The sequence below is a fragment of the Rhincodon typus genome, chromosome 8, assembly GCF_021869965.1.
Source record: "Rhincodon typus isolate 14 chromosome 8, sRhiTyp1.1, whole genome shotgun sequence".
Lineage (NCBI taxonomy): Eukaryota > Metazoa > Chordata > Chondrichthyes > Orectolobiformes > Rhincodontidae > Rhincodon > Rhincodon typus.
In genome coordinates this window covers 94215653-94228312 of record NC_063339.1, presented here as the reverse complement: position 1 = coordinate 94228312, position 12660 = coordinate 94215653, and the positions used below count along the sequence as shown (strand labels likewise).

Below are 12660 nucleotides of genomic sequence, written 5' to 3'. Positions count from 1 at the left end.
AAAGAAACATTAATGAGCCAATATTGCAAGTGGCTGTTTGCAATTGGAGATATTCGTGCTGAAAGCCAACTTGTCGAACAGAGGGCTGCAATATGAAATATGTGTTCAGGGCAGTCTGGTACGGGGAGGGGACATAACATATCGAAGAAGCAGAGACGCATCAATCCGCAGCAAAGGGATAAATTCACAATTAATTCTATCATGTTGTTTGCGAAGAAATACGGTAAGGCTGGATGGTGTCTACTTTGTTGCTAGCGGTGTAGCAGATAAGACTGTTGTGTTTAATGGCATGGATTGACACATGGAAGCATGATATTGTCGCTATCATGAAAACGAGGTTGAATGAAGGGCTGGACTGGCAAGTAAACATTCCGAGGTGTAGGATATTTAGGCGCAACAGAGACGGTATACAATGTTGCACGATTAATTAAGGAGTCAAGTACTTATATAAGGAGGGATGATACTTTCGAAGACTCCTGAAACGAGGCTTTGCATTTAAAACTGAGAAATGTTAAGGGAATAGTTACTTTACTGGAAGTGTGTTATATACTCCAAAGAGTCAGTTGGAAATAGAGGCACAAATATGTAGAGAGTTTACATAGATGTGTAAGAATAATAAGCGGTCGATTATGCTAGGGCATTCCAATCTTTGAAACATAAATTGGAATAATCATAGTTTGAGGGTTTAGGAGGAGTGGATTTCTTGAAATGTATGCAGTTTTTGTACTAATGCAGAGAAGGCTTAAAATGGGGTAGCATAGTGCTGGATGTAGTTCTGGGGAAAGAAGTTGGATAAGTGTTTGATGTGGCGTTAGGGGAGCATTTAGGTGATAATTAATGCAAAACGGTATGGTTCAAGTTTGTTCCGGACGAGGAAATAAATCGGTTGCAAAAGATTGCTTTGAATTAGAGGAAGGCAAATTTTATTAAAATAAAGCAGGATCTTTCCTCTTAAGACTGAGAACAGCTCCTTGAGAGTAAATCTAGAGCGGAGCAATGGAGAACATTTAAAAAACGAGCTGGGGAAAATTACAGGTCCAATATATACACTTTAGAGGTAAATGCGGGAGCAATAAGTTCAGAGAACTCTTGACGTATAGAATAATTCAGGAGTTGATAAGGAAGAACAGTACGGCTTTTAGCAAGCCCAAAAAGAACAATTCAACTGCAGCCCAAGATGAATGTAGGGATTGCAGGAGGAAACACTAAGAAAGCAATTAGAAATACAAAAGAGGGAATTAAAAGTCCTTGTGAATAGGATTAGGGAGAACCCCAAGATATATTATAAAAGCATTAAATGGAAGAGGCTAATCAGGAAAAGAGTAGGACCAATTAGGGATCAAGGAAGCAACCTGTGTGCGAAGCTCAAGGCATTGGACGTGTGTGGAACGAATACTTCTCTTTGTCTTCACTCTGGAAAAGGATAACTTAGGTACAGAATTCCGGGGAAGGGACTGTGAGTAACTTGCACAGTTTGACGTGGGAAACATGGATATGTTGGAGGCTCTTTCTAGCTTGAAAACAGAAAATCTCCTGGCCTGGGTGAATTGCATTCCAGGCTGTTGTGGGAGCACAGGCAGGAAATTGCTGGGGCTCTGACACAAGATTCTATTTCGTCTTTGGCACCAGGGAACGTATTAGAAGACTGCAGGATGGCTAATGTGGTTCCACTTGTAACATGTGTGGCAGAAATTAATCAGCAAATTGCAAACCAGTGATTGTCACCTCAGTGTTAGGGAAACTATTGGAGAAAATTCTGAAGGTCAGAATCAAAACCCAAATGGAAAGGCATGCATTAATTAGGGATAGTCAGCATGTCTTCATCAGAGGGAGGTTATGCTTAACAAATGTCCTGGATGTTTTGACAAAATGATCATATCCTTGTATGAGGGAAGTTGCGTGGATGAAATTTATATGGATTTTAGTAAAGCATTTAACAATGTGTCACATGGGAAACTGAGAAGGTTAAAGCGCATGGAATTAAGAGAAACGTAACGAGATGGATCAGAAATTGGCTTAAAAATAGGAGACGAAGCATAGTGGTAGAAGGCTGTTTGAATAACTGGAGGTCGGTGTAAAGCAGTCTGCCACAGGATCTGAAATGGGACCCTGATTGTTTGTTATCTGCAGAAACGATATCGATGAAAAATGTGTGTGTGTAGTGGGGGGTGAGGGGTGGCGATTTTAAGCAAATTTGTCGGAGTTATTGGTTGGCTCGCTGAACTGACTGGTTTTCAAGCAAACGTTTCTTCTCCCTTCTTGGAGACATCTTCAGCACTGTCTAGCCTCCGTTGAAGCGATGTTGTTCTGTCTCGCTCTGAATTTATATGGCCTGGTCTGTGTTGGTGGGTAGTCTTGTTTCCGGTTTTGTACCGTAATGGTGTGTAGATGTTGTCTATTTCCATATATTTGTTTTTCACGCCGGTGATTGAAAACCAGGCCTCGAGGAACTCCCATGCCTGTCTGCATTTTGCAAGGTACAACCAACTCTCCCTCGTTTCAATACTCTCCGACATAGACGGGCATCAATTTAACTGAGACGAAGTTGCAATACCAGGGCAAGCAAAACAAAGACCAGCACTTTGAATAAAAGGATCTTGGCAATTATTCACAGATCTATAAAGTCAGCAGAACATGTGAATGGGATAGTTAAGAAGATACATCGCGCATACGACGTTGCATAGAGTATAAGAGTAAGGAGGCAGTATTGTGTGCAGTTCTGGTCGCCTCACTATAGGAAGGATGTCATAGCACAAGAGGGCTATTGTGGAGGTTCACCTAGGATGTTGCCTGGGATGGAGAAACGAGCTATAAGGACGGACTAGATAAGCTTGGATTGTTTTCTTTAGATCAGAGAGGACTGAGGATAGATATGATTGAAGTTTATAAGATTATGAGAGGTATGGATAGGATGAATAAAGAGCAGATATTAACCTCGACAGAGAGGTCAATCACAAGAAGGCATAGTTTTAGGTTAAGGGGCAGGAGATTCAGAAGGGATTTGGGAAAACAGACTCTTTGACTCAGCCCGTGGTCGGAACCTGGAATGCATGGCCTGGGAAGGTAGTGGAGGTTTGAAAACCGGCAGCTTTTAAAAAAATCTGGATGGGTACTTCAAATATAACATTCAACGATATGTCAGCAGGAAATTGAGATTGTCTCAATTTTAGTTGTAGTTATGCTGGCCCACACTCAATGGGTCAAAGAGCCTTTTCTGCACCATGTGAATCTATGTTTCTATGAACAGGACATGTGTAAGCTAAATGTAAATGCTTTGTAATGGGCTTTCCCACACTGGATACATCCTTAGGGAATTGAATCAGTGCACTCTGAATGTAAGTAAGCAGAACCAGGCATGCATCAATGTAACATTATATAATTCATTGTATGGGAAACTAATGTAAGCCATCTCATTTGCCCAATAACACACTGATTGTAAGTTTTTTTGAAAATGTGCCCTGAGTGGAAATAAATAATACGAACTCGAATCAAAATATAAGTGTAAATGAACTGAAATGTACATGGGTCCCTTTTCACTCAACATAACTGTACGGAAAAACACCTGGGTACACAGAATATAAGGAAGCTAAAGATAATCTGACACGAACAGCATCAGATCATATTTAAATAATGTGGCCTTATTTGAGTTGTGCTACCTCAATTTGGGACACAGTGGTGGCGAATTAGAGGAATTTACACTGCCGGAACCGTTGGTAAATAGGAAGAAGACTGCATTGTTGAGTCAATCTGCCCAGAATTAACATAGTGACAATGAGCTGGGTAATTCAGGAAGGAATGCTGTCTTCAAGAGTTATGTCTGCGCAAGCCAATTGGAACCAAATTTCACTGGATCTTTTCTACAGCAATTACATGGTCAGTTGTGTTAAATGAGTAAACAGTTTGAATGAATTTGGAACATAGTTGCACATTAGTGGTGATCACGTTCAAAGTAGTTTAAGTACAAAATATGCATGAAGTATATAATTTATTTTTTTCCCCTTTTGAACAGTGGAAACTGTTCTTTTCAATCAAAATATAAACATCCTGTGAAGCAGCAGCTGCATTACTGTATTTTTAAATTGTAAGTCATAAATATAAATGTTCAATCCAACTAATTATTTCCCTGGAGTCTGAAATAACGTATAAATATCAGTAATAACCACCGAATAACGAGAAGGTCTGAACCCTGTTCGCAATGCATGAAATAATAACAGGCCTGGTGTTTGAAATTTACTATCCATTCATTGCAGCAATCGGAGTTCCAGGTTAGGATATTTGTGTTTTTTTTTTAACTGTGCGAATAGTTGGAGTTAACTGTAGCAATTCTCCGATTTAACCAGTAGCACTTGCCCACATTGTGTGCACCGTTTCACTCTTTTCATTGGATATAATGGCCCGTTCGCAGGTATAAGGAATAATGTTTAATTGTAATAATTCCTTTTCGTTTGCAGCATTACTTACAGTATTAAATTTGGTATTTAATTTCGTCCATTTGTTGGCAGACCTTCGCTGTGTTGGCATTATTATTCAGGTTTGGAATTACAGTTTTTATTTTTTTTAACCGATAGGGTAACATCATATCACCTATATAATTTGCTACCTTTAAGGGAATGATAATTTCTTATGCCAGGGACAACTTGACCGCTTCGAAGAAATGTTTTCTCCCGTTAAGCTCTAACGTCACACGGTCTAATTATGAGGCTATTATTTTACTGTCAAAGTTACTGGAAGTGAATTAGTTTCTCTTTACCAGTTTAACAAAGGATAAATAGGGTGGTCACTAGGACTTTAAACTAGTGAGTTCGGTGGAAGGGAAAGGGAAAACGGCAGGGAGTATGATGGTAAATAAAAAGGTAAGCAGCAGGTTAGCATGTGTGCAGGAGGGTTTAAGTTCAAGGCAGACTATGAAAGAAGCAAAAAGGAAGGATAACTGAGGAGATATTACTAGAGATGTTGGAAATCATGAGGATAAGAAAGCTAGCATAAAGGCACTTTACCTGAATGCTCGTAGCATTCGTAACAAGGTTGATGAGTTAACAGCACAAATCACCGCGAATGAATATGATTTGGTAGCCATTACGGAGACATGGTTACAGGATGGTCATGACTGGGAGTTAAATATCCAAGGGTACCAGACTATTCGGAAGGACAGACAGGAAGGTAAGGGAGGTGGTGTAGCTCTGATATTCAAGGACGCCATTGGGGCAGTGCTGAGAGATGATATAGGTTCTATGGAGAATGAGGTTGAATCCATTTGCGTGGAAATTAGAAATTCTAAGAGGAAAAAGTCACTGATAGACGTAGTCAATAGGCCACCAAATAATAACATCACATTGGGGCGGGCAATAAACAAAGAAATAACTAATGCCTGTAAAAATGGTACGGCAATTATCTTGGGGGATTTTAACCTACATGTAGATTGGTCGAACCAGCTCGGTCAGGGTAGCCTTGAGGAGGAGTTTGTTGAGTGTACCCGTGATAGTTTTCTTGAACTGTATGTAATGGAACCAACGCGGGAGCAAGCTATCCTAGATCTGGGCCTGTGTAATGAGACAGGAATAACTAATGACCTCATAGTTAGGGATCCTCTTGGAAGAAGTGATCACAGTATGGTTGAATTTAGAATACAGATGGAGAGTGTGCAGATAAAATCCAATACCAGGGTCCTGTGTTTGAACAAGGGGAACTACAATAGAATGAGGGAGGACTTGGCTAAAGTAAACTGGAAACAAAGATTTTATGGTGGGACAGTTGACGAGCAGTGGAGGACTTTCAAAGCAATCTTTCAAAGTGCTCAGCAAAAGTATATTCCAATGAAAAGGAAGGACTGTAAGAAAAGGGGTAATCTGCCATGAGTGTCTAAAGAAATAAGGGAGGCTATCAAATTGAAAGAGAAGGCATACAAAGTGGCCAAAAACAGCATGAAACTAGAAGATTGGGAAAACTTTAAAGGTCAACAGAAAGCCACAAAAAGAGCTATAAGGAAAAGTAAGATAGAACATGAGAAAAAACTAGCACAGAATATAAAGACAGATAGTCTATAAATATATGAAACGAAAAAGAGTGGCTAAAGTAAACGTTGGCCCTTTAGACCATGAGAAGGGGAATTTAGTTATGGGATATGGTGAAATGGCCGAGGCATTGAACAAATAATTTGTATCTGTCTTCACAGTGGAGGACACTAATAACATGCCAGTAATTGACAAAGAGACGAAGGTAGGTGAGGACCTGGAAACAATCATAATTACCGAAGAGGTAGTGTTGGGCAAGCTAATGGAGCTAAGGATTGATAAGTCTCCTGGCCCTGATGGAATGCATCCCAGGGAACTAAAAGAGATGGCGGGAGAAATAGCAGGTGCACTGGCGGTAATTTTCCAAAATTCGCTGGACTCTGGGGCAGTCCCAGCAGATTGGAAAACAACAAACGTGACGCCACTGTTTAAAAAGGGAAGTAGACAAAAGATGGGGAATTATAGACCAGTTAGCTTAACCTCTGTAGTGGGGAAGATGCTTGAGTCTATTATCAAGGAAGAAATAGCAAGGCATCTTGATAGAAATTGTCCCGTTGGGCAGACGTAGCATGGGTTCATGAAGGGCAGGTCATGCTTGACAAATCTTTTGGAATTCTGTGAAGACATTACGAGCGAGGTGGACAATGGGGACCCAGTGGATGTGGTGTACCTAGACTTCCAAAAGGCCTTTGACAAGGTGCCGCACAAGAGGCTACTGCATAAGATAAGGATGCATGGCATTAAGGGTAAAGTATTAGCATGGATAGAGGATTGGTTGACTAACAGGAAGCAAAGAGTGGGGATAAATGAGTGCTATTCTAGCTGGCAGTCAGTGACTAGTGGTGTGCCTCAGGGATCGGTGTTGGGACCGCAATTATTTACAATTTATATAGATGATTTGGAGTTGGGGACCACGTGTAGGGTGTCAAAGTTTGCAGATGACACTAAGATGAGTGGCAAAGCAAAGTGTGCAGAGGACTGTGAAACTTTGCAGAGGAACATAGATACATTGAGTGAGTGGGCAAAGGTCTGGCAGATGGAATACAATGTAAATAAATGTGAAGTCATACATTTTAGTAGGAGTAATAGTAAAAAGGATTATTACTTGAATGGTAAAAAGTTGCAGCATGCTGCTATGCAGAGGGACATGGGTGTCCTTGTGCATGAATCACGAAGGTAGGTCTGCAGGTACAACAAGTAATTAGGAAGGCAAATGGAATTTTGTCCTTCATTGCTAAAGAGATTGAAATAAAAAGCAGAGAGGTTATGATGCAGCTGTACAAGGTGCTGGTGAGGCCACACCTGGAGTACTGTGTGCAGTTTTGGTCTCCTTACTTGAGAAAGGATGTACTGGCACTGGAGGGGGTGCAAAGGAGGTTCACTAGGTTGATTCCGGAGTTGAGGGGGTTGGCTTGTGAGGAGAGTCTGAGTGGATTGTGATTATATTCGTTGGAATTCAGAAGATTGAGGGGGGATCTTATAGAAACATATAAAATTATGAAGGGAATAGATAAGATAGAAGTAGAGAGGATGTTTCCACTGGCAGGTGAAGCTAGGACAAGAGGGCATAGCCTCAAGATTAGAGGGAGCAGATTTAAGACTGAACTGAGAACGAATTTCTTCACCCAGAGGGTTGTTAATCTATGGAATTCCTTGCCCAGTGAAGTAGTTGACGCTACTTCAGTAAATGTTTTTTAAAAAAAGGTAGATTTTTTTTAACAATAAAGGAATTAAGGGATACGGTGAGAACACGGGTAAGTGGATCTGAGTCCACGAAAGGATCAGCCATGATCTTATTGAAAGGTGGAGCAGGCTCGAAGGACCAGATGGCCTACTCCTGCTCCTAGTTCTTATGTTCTTATATTCTTATAACATGGATTTGTGGTTGAATTATCATTGAATTTTAACGGTGACGTTACAGTTCTATTTAGGTGTTGATAGTAATCTTGCAGATGAATTCTCAACCAATTATTGTGTTGAAAATAAGATTATGTTGTGTTGAAACCATTTTATCCACAGGAGAATTGACATATTGAAATAAACATGTAAAAATAGATCTATTTAGATATTGAGATTTACAGGTACAGTATAATTGTTCTTTATTAAATTTCGGTCTTCTCTGCTACCTGACAGTCACCGTTTCTGTTCACCATTGTTTAACATTCGCTGCTTCAGCTTTAATTCGCTTTTTGACAGGACCTCCTACTGAAATTGATGAGTAATGAGAGTGGGATTTCGTTGAGGTATGTTCACTTTAGCGAAGAAAGAAATCAGCAAGGCAAAAGGCTTTGGCTGAAAAGATTATGGTGAATTCAAAGATATTCATTAGGTACAGTCAAGGAAAAAGATTAACTAGAGAGAGAATAGGACCCTCGATGACCAAAATGAGCATGTATGTGTAGAACTGCAGTAGACGGGCAAGGTCTTCAATGAATATTTCTCTTCTGTGAATGTATGAAGGTCATAACTATCCAGGTCCTGCCTAGATATATCCAAGAACCCCGCCAAAGGCTAGAAAGGCAATTGTGCATGTGCTGGCTGATATACCAGCATCATCGTTAGCCATGGTGAGGTCTCAGAAAACTGGAGGGTAGAGAATGTTTTGTCCTTATTCAAGAAGGGTTGCAAAGAAACGCTTTGTAATTATACAACAGCAACCCTAACATTGTGGTACATAATTTACATTTGAAAAAGTACTGTTCGATTAGCAGTAGTAGGCTAGGCTTCATGCATAGGAGATCACGCCTCACGAGTTTGCTTTCGTTCATTGATGCAGTAACCAGGAAGGTTGTTGAGGGAAGGGTGATAAACGTAGTCTATATGGAATTCAGTAAGGCCTTTGATAAGGTTCAATGGGTAGGCTGCTCTGGAAGGTTAGATGGATTGGAATCCAGGAAAGGAAGAGCTGGCAAACTGGGTGCACATTGGGTTGGTGTTAGGAAGCAGAGAATAATAATGGAGGTTTCATTTTGAACTGGAGGCCTGTGACTAGTGGTGTGCCTCAGGGGACCGTGCAGGGCCCATTATTGTTTGTTATCTATATCAATGACTTGGATGAGAATGTACAAGGCATGATTAGGAAGTTTGTGGATGACACAAAAATAGATGGTATCATGAACAGTGAGGAAGGTTACCAGGAAATGCAGCAGGATCTTGATTAGCTGGGGAAGTGGGCTGAGAAATGGCAAATGGACTTTAATATAGATAAGTGGGAGGTATTGCATTTTGGGAAGTCAAATCAATGTAAGAGTTTCATCGTGAATGGTGGGGCCTTAAGGATTGTCATGGAACAGAGGGACATTAGAGTTCGGGTGCGCAGTTCTCTAAAAGTGGAGTCAAAGGTGGACGAAGCTGAAGAATGCTTTTTGTGCACTGACCCCCCATCAGTCAGAACATTGAGTATGGAAGTTGGGAAGTTGCGTTGCAGTTATATAGGATGTTGGTGAGGCTGCACTTGGAGTATTTTGTTCTGTTTTGATCACCTTGTTACAGGAATGATGCTATTAAAATGGAAAGAGTGCAAATAAATTTACAAGGATGTTGGCAGGACTCAGCGAACTGAGTTACAGGGAGAGGTTGGACAAACTAGGAGTTTTTCTTTTCCTTAGGCATAAAGACTGAGGGGGGATCTTATGGAAGTGTACAAGAGCATGAGAGGCATGGATAGGGTGAATATACTCAATCTTATTACCAGGGTTGGCAAACCGAGGACGAGAGGGCATCAGTTTAAGGTAAAGGGGAAAGAATGCATGCAAAGTGGGTGGTGGGGCACAAGTTTCTTTTCCACAGAGGATGGTATGCATACGCAATGAGCTGCCAGCAGAAGTGGTCGGGTGGGTACATTAACAACATTTAAATTTCATTGGCACAAAGACATGGATAAGAAAGGTTTAGAAGGAATTAGCCAAGTGCAGGGAAATGGGGTTAGCATGGATGGACATTTTGGTCGGCATAGACCAGTCTGGGCTGAAGGGCCTGTCTCTGTGTTGTAGGATTCTATGCCTCTATAATGCACAGCAATGCCTAGGGCAGTACTCATCTTCCAGATAATGACCTCAGGACCGAAATAAGTCAATGTTTCGTGACCGGCGACCCTTCCTAATGACAAGTGAGGAAGGGTCACCAGACCCAAAACGTTAACTTGGATTTGCCTTCACAGATGCTGCCAGAACAATTGAGCATTTCCAGTGATCTCTACTTTTGTTACTGATTTACAGAATCCGCAAGTGTTTCGGTTTTTAGTCCGATTTCAATATCCAACACGAGTTATAATTTTTGGCAGTACGCCACAATCCAACTGTTACATTTTATAAGGCATTTCTCCAATCACAATGGTCACCTGCCAGCTGCAGAGTTCGGGGCGTGCACTAAAGACATCACGTGATTTGTGCCGTGTTTTATCATGAAAAAAAAACCCGCCCTCAATAGCATGGAAAGCTCATTCTCCAGTCTCTTCTATCCTAACATCAACTATTTTTGGGCCAACTGGCTATACATCTGTTTCCAAAAAGGAGTGAATTATACAAAACTTTACTGTTAGAAGTTACTTTTTTTCTTTCCGTTTGTTTTTATGTGTATGGTTAATATAATAGTTATTTACTCATTTCAGAAATTTCCCTATTTCCTTGTTGAAAAGAAGTCTTACTCCAGTGTTCGTTCTTGAAGGCGGTGTGTGTGTGTGTGCGCGCGCGCGTTTCTTCACTTCACAACATTTGAACTCATGGTTATTTTCAATTTATTAGAGGATCAGCTCTCTTATGTCAACAATGGATAATTACTTTAAAGATTTAAAAAAATTGCATCAACTACGGCTTCAACCTTGGTGTTATGTCATATTGTCGACGTGTCTCGCAGGTCGCTACAGCGTGAGTAATACTGTTAGGATTTGAAAGTGTAAACTTCCTGTACTTGGTCTGACTAACGTAAAATTTCTTAGTTTTTTTTAAAAATCTTTCTTTTTCTATTGCAGCAAACGTGGCAGTGATAGTCATTCTGTCTCGAAACAGATGCTGCCTGTCTGGATGTGTCATCTATTACCTGGTGTCCATGACAGTGACGGATCTCTTGGTCATTGTCACAGCTGTAATATTAAACCGGATAGCTGGGATGTACTTCCCATTCAGTTTCTTGTCCATTACCCCATTGTGCAGTTTTCGTTCTGCCTTCAATTATGCAGCTCTTGCCAGTTCTGCCTGGTTGACAGTCAGTTTCACCTTCGATCGATTTGTTGCAATCTCTTGCCAGAAGCTGAAAGTTAAATATTGCACTGAAAAAATGGCAGGACGTGTTATAATAATTGTGTTTGTGCTCTCCTGTGTCAAAAATACCTTCACGTATTTTTATTACGAACCCATGTATCTAGTTAATAATGTCCCTTGGTTCTGCGCCCTAAAAGCAGTATTTTATACATCACCAGCTTGGACTGCATATGACTGGATTCGATCAATTTTAACACCTTGTCTCCCGTTTATTCTGATTTTACTGCTTAATGTTCTAACTGTCAGACAAATTTTAGTGGCAAATCAAGCCCGTAGGAGACTCAGGAACTTAAACACTAGAGATAATCAGAATGACCCAGAAATAGAGAAGCGCAGAAAGTCTATTGTTTTACTCTTTGCCATCTCAGGCAGTTTCATTCTGTTAAATTTGTTATGTTTTTTAACGATCCCTTATGTCCGAGTTGCAGATGTGACGTATCCTTCAGGTTCTGATCCAGACACTTTCATATTTATTCTTCAAGAAAGTGGATACATGCTTCAATTATTGAGTTCCTGTATCAACCCGTTTATTTACGCTGGCACCCAGCGTAAGTTCAGAATGGAATTGATGAACGGGGTAAAATATCCATTGAACCTATTTATTGGAGTATTCAAATGTTAACAACATCAATATGCGACATGGACTGTACAATGAATTATACCGCGTATTCTATTTTGTCTAGCAACTAAACAAAATCGATGACAAATAACAAACGCTTTCAGTCTTTTCCACTGACTGCTGTAATGACTCAGTGTTATGAAACAGACCAGACCACGTCAAAATATTTTAAGTATGTAGCGTAAACCCTTAAATTTTCTTATGTTAATGGTAGATGTGAAGTGTTTTGTTTCAGATACAATGTGACTGGACTAATACTCGACATTATGCAAAACACAATTTATGTAAACACTATAGTTAAAATGCAAGCTAAAGAAGGAAGACGTTGGAATAACTTAACTAATGGAAAAAAGTAACTGAATAATAGATGTGACAACTACGACTAATTAACTGTTCCACTATAGTAAAATCCCATAACACATCCTTTGTCAAAAAGGCAAATTCTAAGATTTTGGAGTAGATCTGTAGCTCGGGTTGTGGGTGTTGAGGTTGGTTGGCTCGCCGAGCTGTTTTGTTGTTCCGCAGACGTTTCGTTACCGTGCTGGGTAACATCCTCAGTGCAGCCTCTGATGAAACGTCGGTGTGTTTTCCCACCTGGTTTTTAAACTCTGGGGTCCGTTGAGATGGATTGCCTCACTTCCGGGTTTCCTCGGTAGTGGAATGTAAATGGGGTCGAGTTCAATGTGTTTATTAATAGCATGCTTCGTGGAATGCCATGCTTCCAGGAATTCTCGTGCTTGTCTCTGCCTATCCTGTCCCAGGATCTTGGTGT

The 12660-nt window shown here is 40.5% G+C and overlaps 1 protein-coding gene across 1 annotated transcript; it reads left to right on the top strand.

Annotated features, from left to right (window-relative positions):
* Positions 1–4195: 4195 nt before the first annotated feature.
* LOC125483827 (probable G-protein coupled receptor 139) lies at positions 4196–11891 on the top strand. The gene is made up of 2 exons (XM_048600522.1): positions 4196–4265; positions 10981–11891. Exons 1-2 carry the CDS (start codon positions 4196–4198, stop codon positions 11889–11891), a joined length of 981 nt encoding a protein of 326 aa, XP_048456479.1.
* Positions 11892–12660: the final 769 nt, after the last annotated feature.

What these genes read in the sequence shown, in the direction of transcription:
- LOC125483827 (XM_048600522.1), top strand. Translation starts at nt 4,196, where the DNA reads ATGCATGAAATAATAACAGGCCTGGTGTTTGAAATTTACTATCCATTC. An exon ending in TGCAGCAATCGGAGTTCCAG is followed by an intron (nt 4,266 to 10,980) that starts GTTAGGATATTT and finishes TTTCTATTGCAG; the next exon opens with CAAACGTGGCAGTGATAGTC.